Source organism: Parasteatoda tepidariorum, chromosome 5 (genome assembly GCF_043381705.1).
Source record: "Parasteatoda tepidariorum isolate YZ-2023 chromosome 5, CAS_Ptep_4.0, whole genome shotgun sequence".
NCBI classification, from domain to species: Eukaryota; Metazoa; Arthropoda; class Arachnida; order Araneae; family Theridiidae; genus Parasteatoda; species Parasteatoda tepidariorum.
In genome coordinates, this window is record NC_092208.1 from 43,293,841 (window position 1) to 43,313,257 (window position 19,417).

At 29.5% G+C, this 19,417-nt stretch overlaps 1 protein-coding gene across 4 annotated transcripts in view; it reads left to right on the plus strand.

Annotated features, from left to right (window-relative positions):
• The window catches only part of LOC107439128 (sodium/potassium/calcium exchanger Nckx30C-like), a 230,160-nt gene that overhangs the window by 208,081 nt on the left and 2,662 nt on the right, over nucleotides 1-19,417 (plus strand). For all 4 annotated transcript variants that reach the window (XM_016051620.4, XM_071181363.1, XM_071181362.1 and 1 more), the window contains exons 7-8: nucleotides 9,717-9,836; nucleotides 16,341-16,477. In XM_016051620.4, the coding sequence (XP_015907106.1) occupies nucleotides 9,717-9,836; nucleotides 16,341-16,477 (257 nt within the window). The remainder of the gene's footprint in view (nucleotides 1-9,716; nucleotides 9,837-16,340; nucleotides 16,478-19,417) is intronic.

Consider the following 19,417-nt stretch of genomic DNA (forward strand, 5'->3'; position numbering starts at 1 on the left):
TATATTATACATCAGACATTCTATAAAATGCATAGATAATCTATATAATGCCAGTGTATCGTACATTTCTGATTGGGAATAATAGGCATTTTAATATAAATTTTTTTAAAGTAACATTTTTATTCGTGAGAAATGAACGTATTTTAAATAATAGTCTTGTCATGAGTGTATAGACATTCTCATTGAGCTAAAGTAATTAAAATGTTTATTGAATGAAACTTTTAAAAAATTCTTGAATCATATATTTTTTATTTTGTTTAATTGCTCCTTCATCTGCGACTATTACACTGTGAAACATTTTAATTTTTGGCATGAAATTTTTAAGAGATCGTAAATACTTTCGTATCTCTGATTTTAAATCTACAATTGGTTTCTCTCTCCATGCTACAGTTTTTTAACGGAATTTTTAGCCTATTTTTTGTTGAAACATACAAGTTTAAAAACGTTATAAATAACAGAGAGACACGTAAATGTTGTGACAAACTTCTGGAAGAGTTAGGTCAGGCAAACTGGATTAAAATTGCATAGCAGCCCATACCCGGAAATGTCGTCATACGCCACTAAGGGTGCTTTACCTATTATGAGCTGTTTCTTCGTGAATTTCTGAGCTGGTCATAATAGAGAAGCACACCTATCCACATACGACAATATATCAAGGCATGGAAACATTGTCTCACCTGTGCAATTTCAATCTCATGTTGTGTCCTAACTTCCCTAAAAGTTTGCCGCAACACTAACTTGACCCCTTGGTATATATGACGTTTTAAAACTTGTATATTTCAACAACAAAAAACAGATTTAAAATGTCATTTTAAAAATATACGTAGCTTTATGAGGAAGACTTATTTCAGATTTGAAATCCCCACACCACATTGAATCGGGCAAGATCAAGCATTTGTATAAATACAACAAAAAATTTGTTCCCCCGTGTAATTAAAAATTACCATCTAAATTTCTAAAACAATAAAGAAAATCCTCTAGAACATCATAGAATCATTTCATATTTACTACTGAGCTGCAATGAAACGATTAGGATTACTAATGATCCCAGTTCTGATCCACCACTACATTACGTATAAAACATCATAGAATCATTTCATATTTACTACTGAGTTGCAATGAAACGATTTGGATTACTAATGATTCCAGTTCTGCTCCACCACTACATTACGTATAAAACAACACAGAATCATTTCATATTTACTACTGAGCTGCAATGAAACGATTTGGATTACTAATGATCTCTGTTCTGCTCCACCACTACATTATGTATAAAATATCATAGAATTACTTCATATTTACTTCTGAGCTGCAATGAAACGATTTGGATTACTAATGATCCCAGTTCTGCTCCAGCACTACATTACGTATGAAATATCATAGAATCATTTCATATTTACTACTGAGCTGCAATGAAACGATTTGGATTACTAATAATCCCAGTTCTACTCCACCACTACATTACGTATGAAATATCATAGAATCATTTCATATTTACTACTGAGCTGCAATGAAACGATTTGGATTACTAATGATCCCAGCTCTGCTCCACCCCTACATCAAGTATCGCAATGTATTCTATCCTGATTTTCTTCCCCTGGTCACCACCGTTCTTACAAATATCAAGTTTTCCTTCGTTGTTTTCATTTATTAATGTTTTCCTTAAATCCCGCGTAGACCTGACTATCACGTTTTGGAAACTCAAACATGCCGACCTCAGACACGTCAAATATGTCGATATGTCGAGTGGAACATATCCCATTGTTCCATTTCAACAATGAAGTGACGGCAGTTTGTATATTTTTTGTATACTAAGTTGTAAGGTGACATATTACATCACAAAAATATGTCTAAAAATGTGACATGTTGTATTTTTAGAAGCCTGAAAATGTTTTGGAACCATAACTATAGATTATTAAAAGCTGATAAGAAAATGCTCATTAATATTGACCTCTCATAGGATATCTTCCATGAACCCAGAGCCACATTTCTTTTCTTTAGTTTTTTTTGTGACAGACTTATTTAACTCTATTTAATTTATACGTACGTACTTAGAGTATGTAACATCAATACCATTTGAGGCACTGAAGTCTGTTCTGGTTCTTGTACCATTATATGTTCCACATTCGGTTCAATTTATATATTTCCATGAAATGTTTTATTTCTTTTTATGTTAAAATGTGTTAGATGTATAAATGTATTAATAATATCTTAATTAATAGTACAGTACTGCTTATCAGTATTGTAAAGATACACAACAAACACAAGATTAAAAAAAGAAAATTTTTCTTCTTCACCACAACGCTTCCCTAATCTCAGTATTGGTTAGGAGGAGAGGAGGGTGCAAGCCTGTTTATAGAACCTCTGCTGTTGTGCTCTGAAATGGTGTTTTCTCCTTTATACACAGGGACCGCAACTAACCTTGGGAGACTGGTTTACGTTATGTCTATGGAAGCTAGACTCTTTCCCCAATGTATATTCTTCGCTTCCGATAAACGCACGTTCAAATGTGAGACTTTCTAATATATATATATATATATATTCTCATGTTGTTGNTGATTCTATGATGTTTTATACGTAATGTAGTGGTGGAGCAGAACTAGGATCATTAGTAATCCAAATCGTTTCATTGCCGCTCAGTAGTAAGTATGAAATGATTCTATGATGTAATTTAGTGGTGGAGCAGAACTGGGATTATTAGTAATCCAAATCGTTTCATTGCAGCTCAGTAGTAAATATGAAATGATTCTATGATGTAATGTAGAGGTGGAGCAGAACTGGAATCATTAGTAATCCAAATCGTTTCATTTCAGTAAATATGAAATGATCCTATGATGTTCTAGAGGATTTTCTTTATTATTTCTGAAATTCAGATGGTAATTTTTAATAACACAGGAGAACAAGTTTTTGGTTGCATTTATACAAATGCTATATATATTTATCATTCATCAACTTTATACTAACATAAATTCATCTTGTATATATATAAATATATATATGACTCAAGATGAATTTATGTTAGTATAAAGTTTATAAGATAAGTATATAGTATATATACTAACATAAATTCACATAAGTATATAAAGTTAATAAGTATAAAGATTTGAATTGATAACTTAAAAGATTTAAAGTCTAATATATTTTAAGTTATCAATTCAAATCTTTCGCAAATTCTGACGTTAATTACCTCGGGCAATATATATGAGAATAGATTTTCGCAACTTCATGTTTAACTGCATAACAGTGAGAAACGTATTTAGCTTAATATATTGAAGACATTTATTGCATAAAAACTAAAAATATTGTCTCAAAAAACAAATGGTATTCTCCAATTTGCATATGCTTGTCATGCAAAGGCACTTCCTTTCATAGATTTCCATAATTCTTGTGCGACATTAGGATTTAAAGCTGGGTTCATATTTAAACAGTTTTGACACAAGAATTGTTTTCAACCTTCACTTTATCGAATAAGAATGAGATTTTAAATCAATACCTTGTGTTGTGAAGAAACTTGGCCTTGGTAGGAAATATTTTTATTGATTTATTTTATAACTGGCGTTCAACAGTGGGCCCAATTCGGAGTTCATATATTCAACCCCGTTGCCTTATAATTTTGAACCCAACTCAGAAAACAAAGGAACTTTTGAACCAAGCATAGGGGCAAACTATTCTTCGTGGAGGACTTTTTAATGAAACTAATCTGAATTTTCATTGCATGGAGAGATAAAACACGAAGACCTCCCACGGTTATCCTAACGGCAAGGGGACTCTAACCCATTATCGGTCTACCACTGAGGATATTTTACGTTAGCACTGTGGTCGGTGCGAGCCGACTGCGAAATTCATATCAACCAGCCATACCTGGGATCGAACCCGGTTCACCTCATTGAATGGTGAGTGTTCTATCCCTTAAGCCACCACTGCTCTTCTTCTACCCTTATTTTATTTTATAACCGTGGTTGAACAGCCGGCCCAATTTTTTTGGGTTTGCGACTGCTAATATTCAACTCCGTAGCCTTGCAATTTTGAAGTCAATCCAGAAAACAAGGAAAACCTGGATCAGATATTGGCAGAAATTTGCCTTTGTAGTAAACTTTTTAATGGAACTAACCCGCATTTGCACTACATAGAGGGGAAAACCAAGAAAATCTCCCACGCTTAGCCTGATGGCAAGGGGATTATAGGCCATCAGCAATCTACCACTGATGATTTTTTACGTCAGCAATGTGGTAGGCGTGAACCGGGAGCAAAATTCATATCAACCAACCACTGCTGGGATTCGAACCTGAATTACCTATTTGGGCCTAATCCCTGTTTCTACTCCAACTCCCTATTATAGATTACTTTAGAAATATCATGCATTATTGCATTAGACATTTGTTGACTCTACTCCCAAGCTAAAATACGGTCAAATTAAAAAGGTATGCTCCTGCTCCAATCGTTCACCAACCCCCATTATTGCTTTATTGCATATTGCAATCGCTTTTGTTTCTTGACGACGAACCGATTGTTGCATCTGAATTAAAATTTGTCCATTTAAAAAAATCCCAAAACTTTTTATTTCAATAATCCAAATTTCATTTCACAGATTTAGTTTCCGATTCTGTATTGATAAAAATTAAATTTCATCACAATTACACACAGAGAAAAACAAATTCTAGTAAAATAAATGTACTGTACTGTAAGGCATTTCTGATAAAATAAAATAAAATTGTTAATAACTCCAAAATATATCGCATTTCAGCCATTAATTTATTAATTTTTCCGTTTCTAATGTAACGGTTTACCGGAAGTTCTGGTTATCAAAATTATTGCTCTTATTACCAAACATTTAGTTAAAAATAAATAAAAAAGTAAATAAAATATCTGAAACGTAAATGTAACTAAATAAATGGTTTTACATCATGCCTTAAGGTATCGTAATTAAATAACCAAATTAATTTTATCCAAGATTATTAAGACCCTAATTTAATTGTATTGGTTATCAAAATTATAAAATCATAACCAAAGCACTTCGGTTAAAATTACCGAGCTCTTTGGTATTCTCATGAGGACTGACCAACGGTTAGTTTAAGCATATTCTGGTAGTTTTGTTCACACTTTTTTTCTCAGTACATATTCATGCACAAACTTACTATTTTAATTTTAATTTTTTTTTTTTGAATATTATAAAAACTCGCTTAATAAACGTTTAACGTTAACGTTGATTAAACTCGTTTAAGAGATTGCATAGAAATAATGCGAAATATTAAACATCAATATTGCTTTTAAATTTCGAACAATAATTTTGCGTTTATTATTTTATTTTCTTTCGTGGACTGAACATGAATTTAATTTAAAAATAAATGTAATTTGATTATCGTTTAACTTCTGTAAATTTAATATTTAAATAAAAAATTTAAGTAAAATACTTTAATAGTTTTTATTAAGTTTATAATGATAATATCTGGATCTTCATAGAAAATGTTATCTATAATGATAATATCTTCGTGAATTAATAAAACGTTTTATGCAATGAAAATGCAAAATAATAATAATAATTAAATAATTAAAATAAAAAATAAATAAATGCGACGGCACTTATTTTTTTTAATAAAAGTTTTTTTAAAACGTTATCATCATTTTATTTAAACTACCTAATCATTATTTTTTTTTAAATAATGCTATAAAATTTTCAAAAAATGCAGTCATACAATAAGAATTATTATGAGATTTAATATAATCGTGATTGAAGTATTCGGTAATTGTATGTTATCTTAGTTCAACAATTTATATATCCCGTCTATCAATTAAGTAAAATTATTAAATCTGGGTGTTTTGGTAGTTCCACGACAAAAATTATTTCTAAAAAGTAAGGTCTGAGGAAATTTAATTTAACAGCAATTCGTAAAATGTGTGATGAATAACTGTGTCTTTTCAGAAAACATAATTAAAAAGTAACATACAATTTAAATAAATTGATATTTTTTTAATTAATCCAAACTTATTTACGATATCTGTATGATGATTCTTTNAGCGAAAAGTTTTCGGAACTTCAGTGTTCAAAAAATATACAAAAGCTTGACGTTAAGAACGTATCCAATGAGCGAGCAAAGCGAGCATCGGATTGCGAAGCAATCCGAAATGAACTGCAAGAGCAGTTCCGGGGGTTGGCGAGCGCAAGCGAGCAGGGGGTGAAGCCTCCTAGTCAATTAAGTAAAATTATTAAATCTGAGTGTTTTGGTAGTTCCACGACAAAAATTATTTCTAAAAAGTAAGGTCTAAGGAAATTTAATTTAGCAGCAATTCGTAAAATGTGTGAAGAATAACTGTGTCTTTTCAATAAAAATAATTAAAAAGTAACATACAATTTAAGTAAATTGATATATTTTTAATTAATCCTAACTTATTTATGATATCCGTATGATGATTATTTAGCAGATAAAAGAGTTTTTTATTTTTTTTATTTTAAACATTGTTATAAAGTGTACTATTTAATTCTATCCGTTTGCGAACAGATTAAAAGTCAATAACAGTGGGGAAACCTTAAAAGATATTCGGAAAAGAAAGAGGAAATTATCATTTCCGTGTTTGCTTAGATTTTAATGGTTAGTTAAAGGAAATGAGCAGGTTTTCTGATCTTTGGTAATTCAATGAAAAATCATGAAATACAACCTGATTTAATTTTACAGGATATTTTTTGTTTTACCGATGTCGAATAATCTATTTGATGAACTAAGATTGAATTACCTGTGTTTCGTTTAAAAAACGGAATATTATGAGAAAAAATCTAGATAAAACGAAACCTTTACGTTCTTTTTTAAACTAATAAAGTGTTTTATGGTTTATGTGTTGAACTTTTCATTTTTCACTATTTGTTGAAACATAGATATTATGAAATATTTAACAAAAATTATAGCTGAAAAGACTTTTGAAAATGCTAAAATATTGAGTGTCACATTTTTAAAGATTTGAGGATGTTATAGGATAGAATAAAAAATAATTGTGAAATGTTAATCTGAGGTATCAACTGTCCCAAAAAGGACAATTTTATGTCAATTTTAAAAAACATATGGAAGAAAAAATGTATGGCCAGTTTTAGAAACTAAAACAATTTACTTTTCCTACGATTCCAAATTAATTGTAAGGTATATCAGCAGATGACTCTAATCATTGAGTAAAACTATGAAATGAGGAATTCAGCGTTATTTCTATCTTCAACAGCAACGTGACCTTCTCTGAAAATTAAATTAACAATGCTCTTGTAAATATTTCAATTGAAATGGTTTAGCATGCAATTAGAAAACATGTTTTAAAATATTTCTTGTCAACTGCGCCATCTCTGGAGTAATTTTATAACTAACTTTGAAATTGGATAAGAGACTCTTTTTAGTTTCATAAAAAAATATCGCAAACTATACATTTCTATCTCCTTTCTTTTTTCCTAGAAATACATTCTAAGAGCGAAATTGGGCAGAAATACAAAATCGTTCATTTTATAAATAAAGCCTCAATAATTTCTTAACTATTAGTCATCACGACTTGAGTTTGACCTCATACAATTCAGCATAAAAATATACATCAGAAACAATAACTCACTTGTTCATAAAGCAATAGTTTTTGAAAAAAATTGTTATTTGAGTCCTACCTTCTCAATGGTCAATTGGTAAATTTTAGTAGGGATTTTTGTTAAAAAAATTTTTAACAAATTAAACATAGGGTGATCATTGAAGAAAAAATTCGATATTATGTGCAAAGAATCAATTTTCATTTGTTGTTGAAACTTAAAGCGTGCAAATTGTATAATAAAAAATTTTAATAAGCAAAGAACTAAAGCGATAGATCATAGATCTTTTCACAGATACTCATTAATAAAGGGCAATTTTTATTATATTTTAAACGTGTTTTTTTAATGTCTCTGATTCATGATTATTTTAGTCTTTGGTAATTCCCCCTGTCGCTTTAATCGTGGCATCGATTCAATGTATTTTTTATTTAATATTTAAATGTATAGAAAATTAGTTCAATGGAAAATCATCTATTGTTATTTTCGTTAATTTTCTTGAGCAGAATTATGCTTAACGAAAATTGTTAAGCCATCACGTCATAATTGAAATTTTCATCCAAAAAATTGTGTTATTATAAATACTGTTATATATCCAAACACTAATGTATATTCCAAGATACTGTGACGAAATTCTAAAACAAACATGCTAGGTCTATTATAAAATTAAAGACAATCTCTATCCTACAAGAATAATTCATGACTTATTTTCTAGAGAATGTCGATGAAAACTTAAAATTAAAGGAAGGGGGAAAAATTTAAATTAAAACTCTTTTTTCTTCAATATATTTTCATATATATTCAGTATATTTTTATTTATACAATCCTAGTTGTATATTTATAAGAGTAGAAAATTAGTGTAAACGAAAGTACTCCATCTTTATTTACTTTATTTTTTCTAAACAGAAATATGTTTAACAAAACTTTTTTAACCATTACCGATGTAATTGGAAATTTTATCCGAACTCTGTTATTATTATAAACATTGTTATATATCCAAACGCTATTGTATATTGTAAAACACTGTTATGAAACTCTTGAACAAACATTATAGGTCTGAAATAAAATTAAAGACATTACTACTCTATTAGAAAAATTCATGACTTTTGAAAGAATTATTTTCTAGGGAACATCAATAAAAACTTGTAGAAAATAATCAATTTTCAAATTCTTTTCGGTCAATATATCTTTATTTATACAGTCTTCATTTAATATTTATTTGTGTAGAAAATTAGGGTAAGGGAAAATCTTTTAATTATATTAACTTTGTTTTTCCAAAACCGAATTAGGCTTAACTTTCTTGCAGCATTACCGACGTAATTGTATCTTTTATCTAAACATATATAATCCAAACATATATCGTGTATATATTGTATATCATGAAACGCTGTTATGAAATTCTGGAACATTCTCGGTCTGTTATAACAGTAAAGATATTCTCTGCGCTATAAGAATAATTCAGGACTTCTGAAAGAATTATTTTCCAACGAACTTAAATGAAAACTTGAAATTTAAAAAGAGAAAATATTCAATTCTTCTTATTCAATATATTTTTATATATATTCAATGTATTTTTTATATATTTAATATATTTTTATGTACATTTAATATTTAATACATTTTTATATGTATTAAATATATTTTTTTATATTTAATGTATTTTATATAATACACTTAATATACTTTTATATATATTCAATATATTTTTATATGTAGTCAATATGTTTTTATATATAGTCAATATATTTCTATTTATACAGTTCTTATTTTATATTTGTATGAGTAGAAAAATAATAAAAATTCTCTATCATTGCTTTATTTAATTTTCCTGAACAGAATTATATTTAACAGACCTTTTTAATTCATCACCTATATAGCTTTACTGGAAATTTTATCCAAATACTGTTATGATTATAAACACTATTATATAACACACTGTTATATATCCAAACGCTGTTGTATAGTGTAAAATACAGTTATGAACAAACATAATGAAATGAAAAATATTCCTACTCAATAAAAATAATTCATGACTTTTAAAAGAATTATTTTCTAGCGAATGTCAATGAAAACTTGAAATTCAGGGAGAGAGAAAAAGCCAATTATTAAATTTGTTTTAATCATACAATTTGTTACATTTTAGTTAAAATGTTTATAATTAAATTTCTTCCAGGAGAAAAAGAAATGGTTCTTCATCACCTTCATCGGGAGCATAGTTTGGATAGCCATTTTTTCCTACCTGATGGTGTGGTGGGCGACTGTTGTCGGGCAGACCATTGGAATTCCAAATGAGGTAATGTATTATCTTCTGTGGTTGGATTCTTTCTTCAAGGAATAAACTCTCTCTCTCTCTCTCTCTCTCTGGTTATAAGCCGGATTAACCAGTATGAGATTTTTCATTTATCACGTACCTTTCTTTATTATCCCAGAGCAATCCTCTCGAAATTGGTCTGGACGTGACAAAAAAAAAATCCAATCGAACAAATACCGAATCAGAGTATTAGATTTCTGGAGGAAGGGAAAAAGTATGTTAATTCATTGAGGAAATACTGTTCACATTTATTGTTGTATTTTAGCATCAGGAAATGGAACGCTATCTATTGTTTAGGGAAGAAGTGTATAAATTTTTTTTAAACTTGCGAACAAACTAAAAATGCTTTTTTGTGTTTCATTACAAGTATGTTTTATTCTAAAGCAACGACAATTTATGTACTTAATGCCTTGTTCACGTTTATTTTTTGTTGCTTTAGTCACAAAATATTACCTTTTCGTTTGTTGCTGTATTTAATTCATCTAATTTTCGTAACAGTTACAAAACAATAAATACATAATAATGTAACTAAATAATTACATAACTAAAATAAAAATATAATGAAATAACAATACAATACAACACGATATAATATAATAGTATNATTTCCTAAAAGACCTTGCAACTAATGATTTATGGATCCAGTGTTTATTGCTTATGGCTTGAGGGCCCAGATTATGATACTTGAGGCAGTTTACTTTTTTTCCTTATACCAAAAAAATTTGAAATTTTGTAAGGCGAATTGATGAACGCTAAAACTTAATGGTCATACAGTGAAACTTTTTGAAAAACAATTAGCGCAAGGATGAAAAAATAATTAACACTTAAGTGGTAAAGTATATAAATATTTTCTGAAGTGAAAAAAAAAAACTCAAAACTTTTGTCGAAATTCTACAAAAAAGGATTAATCAGATAGGAGAAGCAGAAAACAAATAGCATTAAAAGGAAAAAGAAGGAAAATTACAGGAAATATAATGAATAAACAACGCATTATAGCCAAGCCCGCTTCCATACTATTCTGGATATTTATAACGCTATACCAGTGCGTCGACTAAAATGAGCCAAAAATATTTATTTATTTATGGATGAAGCATTCTCTCTCTTTTCTAAAAGCTATCGAAATTTAGTAATTTTATTATTTTAAGACCCATAGTTATTCATATAGAAATTACTTATATATCTAAGAAAACTGTCGTAGATTGCTCTCAATTTATATTATTCATTCGCTAGATAAAGTTAAAATACTTTCTATATTAAAACTTATGATTCATGGAAACTCATTGACTCATAAATATGCACCATTTATTGAAAGAAATGACGCACGAAGCATTAAATTTTCTTTTTTAAACGAAGTAAGAATAATATATTAATAAAATTGAAGTTGCATGGCTATTGGCATTTTAAGCAATTTGCATTCCTCTAATCTTATAAAAAGTAATTGAACGAAATATTTTATTTGCTATAGTAGCGAACAAAAGTGCTTACTCAAAAATTATTTTTGATTTTATAGAAATTCCTAACTATTTTTTTCTTTTGCTCTAAATAAATAACGTAAGTCAAATTTATGACTTGCAGCCCAGAAGCTAAGTATATTTTAAAACATATTTGGAAGATAAAAATAAACGCTTTTAGAGACAAATCAAATGTTTGTTTGTTTTGGCAATAGTTAGTAGATCTGAAGATGTAATCTAAAAACTCGTGTCGGATACAATTATCTGTATTATTTTCTCGAATTTCCTTTTATTAAAAAAAATATTAAATGAAAATTTAGATAAAATAGAGTAAAAACATTTCAATTGATTTTAAAGCGTGATTTTAATTTATCAGATGAATTTAGGTAAAAGTTATATTATTGGAAAGTTAAGATTGTTTTTGGTTAAGAAATTTTTCTTGCAATCAAAGCGAACGTTTACAGCTGAAATATGAAATATCCAAACATTACTTCAAATAGCAAATTGAAAATCCATTTTATATCCCGTCTGACACAAGCAATTGAATCACAATAATCTATACAATAAAGACTAAAAATAAGCATAGAAAAGGTTGGTAAAATATTATTTCGATATCTGTTAAGCATCGATACAGTTTTGATTAGCAAATTTTTCTTACAATAGAAGCGAACGCTTATAGTTGAAATATAAAATATCTAAACTTTACTGCAAATAGCATATAAAACAATTATATACCACACTAAACATAAACAATTGAATCACAATAACCCAAACAATAAAGCCCAAAAATATGCATAAAACAGGCTGGTTAATCATTATTCCGATGTCTTTAGGTATTAATTCGTTTTTGATTAATTAATTTTTGTTACAATCGAAGTGAACGCTTATAGGTAAAATATAATATATCTAAACGCAAATAGAAAACAATTTAATAATACACCAAACACTAACAATTTAATTGCAATAATCCGAGCTATAAAGACAAAAAATATACATAAAAGATGCTTATATCATTATTACCTAATTAAACACTAAACTTGATTCAAGTTTAAAAGCAGAGGGAGGCAAATTATCTGGAAAAAATCACATATTAGGCAATTATGTTCCCTAGCTCTCAATAAAATTACATAAAAAATTGTTTCTGTTAATTCAAAAGCTTTTCCTTCTACAATAATAGAGTTATTATTATTCGTATTAAAAAATAAATAACCGGAATAGCTTTTCAGGAAATACCTATAAAAACAGTCTCAAGAATCAATGACGTTACATTAGGAATCAGAAATAAGTATTTTAAAAAGATTATAAGCCTAACGTCTTTTCAACAAAAACTTTTTTTATTAATGCTTATTTTCATATAGCTTCAATTTAAAAGAACATCTAATTTTTCTTCAAATCAATTCCGCCGGCCTGGCAGTTTAAGAATGCATAAAAACAAGTGCCGTCTTTTTACTGGTGAATTCTATAACAACCTGCTTCCGAATCTTTGCAATAGGCAAACTATTCCACTTTAGGAGTACCGCTTAAGAACATAAAGAGGAAGAATGTCGTTTTCTTTTCCGTCTGTTTATTCTAGTCATTTTTGTCACAATTTCCGACTTTCTGTGCCAGAGAACAGTCCTAAAAACTGAGCTCTTTTATTGGGCTTCATTCGAGCGCCAATAAAGGACTTCAGTTAAGCCAAATGTGTTCAGGAAAGTGGAACTTTTTGGTAATAAAATTTGTAACACCCGAACAGAAGTCTATTTATCTATTTTACTTTTTGACTGCAGCAATCAATATTTGTCGAATCAGACAAGTTTCCCCTTACTGACAAAGATTATTTGTTTTAAACTGACTACTCAAAGCTGTAAAATGAAATTTAAAATGCAACACGGGACATAAAAGTTGATATTATAAAGCTGTAATATCAGATACAGTATACTTACATACCAAAGCAGAACTATGTAATTTAGTCCTCCAAGTATTGACCCCTAGTAAAATTGTACAGAAATGCTGTGCATCATTTTCCTATTTAATAACGAAAAGAAACCGGTTTTTTTGATACAGGAAAGCTTATTTTGGAAGGAGAAAAAGGGAAACGAAACTGAAATGTAGTTGCTGGTGTGACAAAAAAATCTTTCCTTTTTCAATAGCTAGGGGGCAGCATTTTAAAGACAACAGGATGATATTAGGATAAAAAAATGATAACCAAGCAGCTGTCAGTTCATTTATTCCATTTCTGAAAGTGACTCATTATAGTGGGACCAGTTATAAATTCCTCTCTTTGGTGAATTTTGGAGATCAGAGCTTCAGTCAATTATAAGAACTATTTTGAGAAGTTAACAAGGCTCGGAATAGTGAACAAATCTAAACCTTCCAGCATCGTAGAGTCACTCCGCTCGGCAACTATGTTAGGCCTGATACAATCAAACAATGAAATTACTTCTGAAAAAAAATCAAAAGAGAAGTCCTTAAACCCGGTGATTGCGACAACTTTAAACAGCATTGCACAGACATCAGTCTCAAAAGGAAGACTGGTTCAAGGTGTATCTGCACAAATGGTCCTAGCAAAAGCCAATGGGTGTTTTTATGAGCATAGCACTATGTGACTTTTGTTACAATCTAAGAAACGCCCTAACTATTGAGAAAATACTTTTGAGTTTCATTAAATAGTCTCCAATTTCTAGTTTATTGACTGTACCTAAAAAAGCAGAAAACTTCAGAACACTATCGCAGTACAGTTATAACTTAAGTACGCGATTCGGATATTGATTATATTTAATGAGTAATAAGTTAAAGTTCAAAAATGGTTTCATTTCATTCCACAGCTACAAACAGTTTACTATTATTCTCAGTTTACTTATCGCGCGTTAGCAATTCGTTAAAAAGAAATTAAGATCCTTTCTTGAGATGCATCATAGTTTTTGTAAACCGTGGTAACTATTCTAGCTTAAACATTAAGAAGTTAAATTCTTTTATCGAGAATCTCAGAAACCCAAATTTAAAAAAACTCGTGTGAATGTTATTTGCTCTAGTGGCTACATATCCAGCTCTTATAAAATGCAAACTTGAACTGTTGGGATAACATAGTACGAAACTTTTTTCGAAAATAGTATGTTGATGTTTATGATCATTAACTTTGATCAAGCGAAATTAGAGAACAGAAATATCTGTAATTGAACTTTACCATTTTACTACAGAATAGGCTGGTGAGTATATTTCCTAAAAGACCTTGCAACTAATGATTTATGGATCCAGTGTTTATTGCTTATGGCTTGAGGGCCCAGATTATGATACTTGAGGCAGTTTACTTTTTCTCCTTATACCAAAAAAAATTACAATTTTATAAGGCGAATTTATGAACGTCTAGTGCTGCTCCTATGATAAGACATACGGTTAGAAAGGGTTCAATAATTAGTGCGACCGGTATAAATCAAACAATTAAAAATAAAATACATAGACGATGCACATCGCCTAGTGACAGATATTTGCATTTACAAAAGAAATTTAAAGGAATAATTTCTTCAAATCTTGAAATTCCCGAAAATTGCTATGCAGTCTTATAAAGTTTGCTTTGCAAATCATGCTCGCATCTCTAGCAATTAAGTTTTCCATTTAAAATGTATTAGCATAAAATTTTAAGAATTTAAATCAATTATTAAAATTTTTAAAATTTTAATATTTTAATTCCTCTTTAAAAATGTGAAATTTTTAGTCAATAATAAATTATTGAAATAAAAGGTTTTGAATTGAAATGAATGAAGACATGCAGTTAAAAAACTTGCAGAAACAAAACAATAATTATCCTTTTGAAAAACAATTACTACTAATACTTTGTTAAAAACACATTTATTCATTTATTTTTCCAATGCCCACCCGATTTATACTCGTCATTCAAATATCAGTAGGACATATTTGTTAGCCACTCTTTCAGGGGCACCACATTAGGTGGGCCTACGCTACTCCCACAATAAGGACAGATAGTTCAAAAGATGAAATAACATCCCCGCCTTAACCGGGATTCGAACCCAGAACTTTCGTGATGCGAGTTCCACTCCCTGACCACTACACGCACGTTCGATAAAACACAATTATAAGTTTCAGAACTTTGAGTTATCACTGTAAAGCCATTATTATTCTTACTATTATTATTATTATAATAAATAAAACTTTTATTATTGAACCTGCATAAGTTTAATTTAAAGATAATATAGAACTTTATTGGTATGAATTATTCGCTTTTAATCTGTTAATTCTTCCCAACTTATAGCTCAGTTTGCTTCAGCTTTTTCTTCTCCACTAGAGAAAAGAATTTTCGTTCAGAAATTTGTAAACATGTACTTTCACGCTTTTATGCTTGACAGCTCACACACTACATATTTAAATTTTTTACTTCCAACACGAAAAAGAAAGGAAGACTTTCTTTGCTGCGGTGTAAGAAAAATATATACATAGATTCAAATAATAGCTTAGTGATATGGAAACAATGCAAAGTGCATCAGAATATCGGGTTCTTGCAACTCAAGATAAAGAAAATCTCTGATACACGAACCCTTTTACTTATGACCTCAGTATTAGCTGATTTTTTTTCTTGCACGTTAATAGTCTGGATAATGCTAAGGACGAGTCTCAATGTTAATTCAAAACAACGCCGTATCAAATATTGAATTCGTTGAAATATACGAGCTTTCTTGTCTAAATCTTTTATTTAAACTAGATTTATTATTTGTTTACGTATTTTATTGTAACTGAGATTATTTTAGTTGTGTGTGCCTGGCAACGTTGCATAATAAATTTACTTATATTTCAAGTGGCTTCGTGTCTGATTTTGTGCTAAGCAAGAAATAAACCAAATATTTCTTTGTTAAAGAATAAAGAATGTGTCTAAGAGAATTTGCATTTGATGTGCTTGGCTTACTCAAAATAGAATGGAGAAAACAGTTGCTAACATAAGCAAGTGTCACGTTTCAACAGCCTATCAGGATCACTGGCATCACGTGCATGAATTTAACTATATGTTTTACTTTTATGCTCAAATTAGTTTTGTTTTTCTTAGGTTATGGGATTAACATTTTTGGCTGCCGGTACAAGCATACCTGATCTGATAACCAGTGTTTTAGTGGCTAGAAAAGGATTTGGTGACATGGCAGTATCCAGCTCTATTGGAAGTAATATATTTGATGTTACAGTTGGGTAAGCATTGCTGATTTATACAATAAGTTACATATGCTGCATTATGAACAATTGATATAAAGGAATGAGAGCATTTTTTTAAAATTTAATTAATTTAATACGCATATTTTAAAGCTTAATGTTTAAAATGTTCATAACTTCCTTTTTCGGTATAATATCTTTTCGGTTAAATGAGAATTGTTTAATGATACTGAAAAGGAACCGGATATTCTATCCCTAACCATATAAAAATGGACAATATTGTAATAAGAAACTGAATCGATTTTTAAAAACTTTTCATTTGTGTTTGTGGTAATCCAGTATTAAAATCAAATTTAAATATGAATGCATAAAATCGCTAAACATACGTTTTCATTTAAAAATCGATTCCTCTTTTGAAATAAATTAAAAGTTAATTAAAAATATCTTAATAATTTTCGCTTAGAAGAAATTTATTCAAAAATATATTCATAACTCTCTGAGATTTCTATATTGGAATTTCACTTTTTATAGCAAACCTCGCATTCTTAAGTCAAATAAATAAAATAAAAAAGAAGCATTTTTCTGAACTTATTATTTTTTGTTTAAAAAATCATCTTTTTCCATAAAACTATGTTTATTTAGTAAATTAATTTTGGGGACAACTCACTGAAAAATTGTAAACATAAAAGACAAAATTTTAATGATAATAGAAGCAAGAATTTTTCAATATTTTATCTTTTACCAACTTACTCTTGCACTTTTTTAAAGTTTAAAGATTCGTTCAGGTGCTAAGCATCCATTAAAAAAGAGGTATGGTGTTTTCGCATTTTTATTAAAAAGAGAGGATTATAAGCCTAGCTTATGTTGTGCACAAAACTCTCCTAACCGAAAAAAATTCTTTATGAATCACCGAAATAATTATATTCGAGTAACAAAAATTATTTTGAAAACCCCGAGTTTACTTAAGTATAGAAGCTAGTTTGTAATTTTCTTATTTTCAGAGATAGGCCTTACTAATAAGTAGTGGAAATGCTAACTTTCTAATTTGGATTGCAGTGATTGCATGGCCTTTTATTTAAGCACAACCACTCCTGGAAAAAAAAACATTTGTGTACGCACTATTACTAAAAATCCGTAGCTTGTGAAAAATCGTTCCATTTTAATATATTGAAGCAGTGGTGGCTCAGGAAATTAAGCGCTGGCCCTCGATGAAATGATCCGGGTTCGAATCACAGCGATGGCTGGTCGATACGAATTTCCCTCCCGGCTAGCACAGACATTAGTGCTGACTTAAAATATCCTCAGTGGTAGATGGATCATGTCGTAGATCCGGTGTAAGACTGAACGTGGGAGGTTTCCGTGCTTTTCCTCTCTACACAGCGCAAATGCTGGTTAGTCTCATCAAAACTCTTCCACGAAGGCAAAGAAGATTTATGAAAATTCAAGCACTTCCTTTCTTGGAAAACAAATTAAAATATTGATTTTTTCATCCTTGATGGTCTTAAAAATCAAGTTGCAGATTCAAGTACACAATGCACTACTGCTGCATAAAAATATAAAAATGACAACGAGCATACTGTACACTCCCCATCTTGATCATCGTTGTGCGTTATCCCTCCTAACTTGAACTTAGTTGATTTGTCCATAAACTAAAATAAATGCATTTTTAAAAAAAATGAGTGAGTATTACGTTTAATCCAACCATTCCGCCTTCTAATGCCGCATCGGAAGGTTACCACAAAAAGGAAACAAAACAAAACAAATACTTCATATAAAATGAATGCCTTTTTGACGAGTATCATCAATGAATTGCAATGTTTTGAAGCTGTCTGCCGGATCATTAAAACAGCTTTTCCGAAGCTCTTTCACCAAGGAAAATAAAAAGAAAACACAGTTTATGGGTCCTAGACTTGAAGAAAAGCTGTAATTTTAAGCTATCTAAGCCATCTTGCCTTGAAGAATTATCTGGGATTTAGAACACACACAAATGTATACTGAATATTTTAGAAATTATTAAACTTTTTTTAATTTATTTGCTCAACATTAAGCATTTTGACCGATTTGGCAAAATTTTTCCATCTTATTCTCATTTTTTTAAAAATATTTATGAGCCCAGATAGTGAAGCATAGAAGTTTCTAAATATGGAAAAATTAAACCACAAACGCACTTCATTTTCTCAAAACTGCGGCTTTTCTATATTGACGTTTTGCGCTATTTTCAGAATAAGCACAGAATGCGCTGGTTAAAGAATGACGAAGCTTGAGCTGATAGTCATGACTAACTGTTACAAACTAACTGAAATTGTAAAAACAGCATATTATTCGTAAAAATTACATCATTTCATGCGACGACAGATGCTTTTAACACTAGGTTTATGGGATGCGTCATTTTGACACGTTTCGAATTTTATTAGGAAGATTACAAAACCCGTTTGTATTTTTTACTTTACCTCTTGTAATGACTTTTATCCATTAATCGAGGTAAATATATATTGAAGTCAATTTTCGTCAAAAGCGTTGAAATATTGAAATTCTCTTTGTGGTATAGGAGAGAATGGGGTCAATTGTAAAATTTTTTTCTTAACTATTTTTAACTAACAAAAAATCTAATATATTATTAGTATTAATTGACAGACGAGTAAAGTAGACTATCCTCTACTAGAAAAAAAATAAATACCTTATTTTAAATGTTATTATATTAGTTATTAACAATTTTTGACAGTCGTGCACTTGTTACAATTGTCCCCACTTACGGGGTCAATTGTAACAGTTCATAAATTCAACTAAAACATAGTTAATTATACATATTATCATAGTTGTGATATATTTTTTTATTGATCAAAATAGTAGTGATATTTTAGGAGTAAAAATAATAATGAGCAGAAACCTAAAGGGTTAAACTTTTAACTTTAAGGGGTTAAAAATTTTAATTTATGCTGTGAAAGGTGACAAATAAAATAATGCACATGCAACATAATA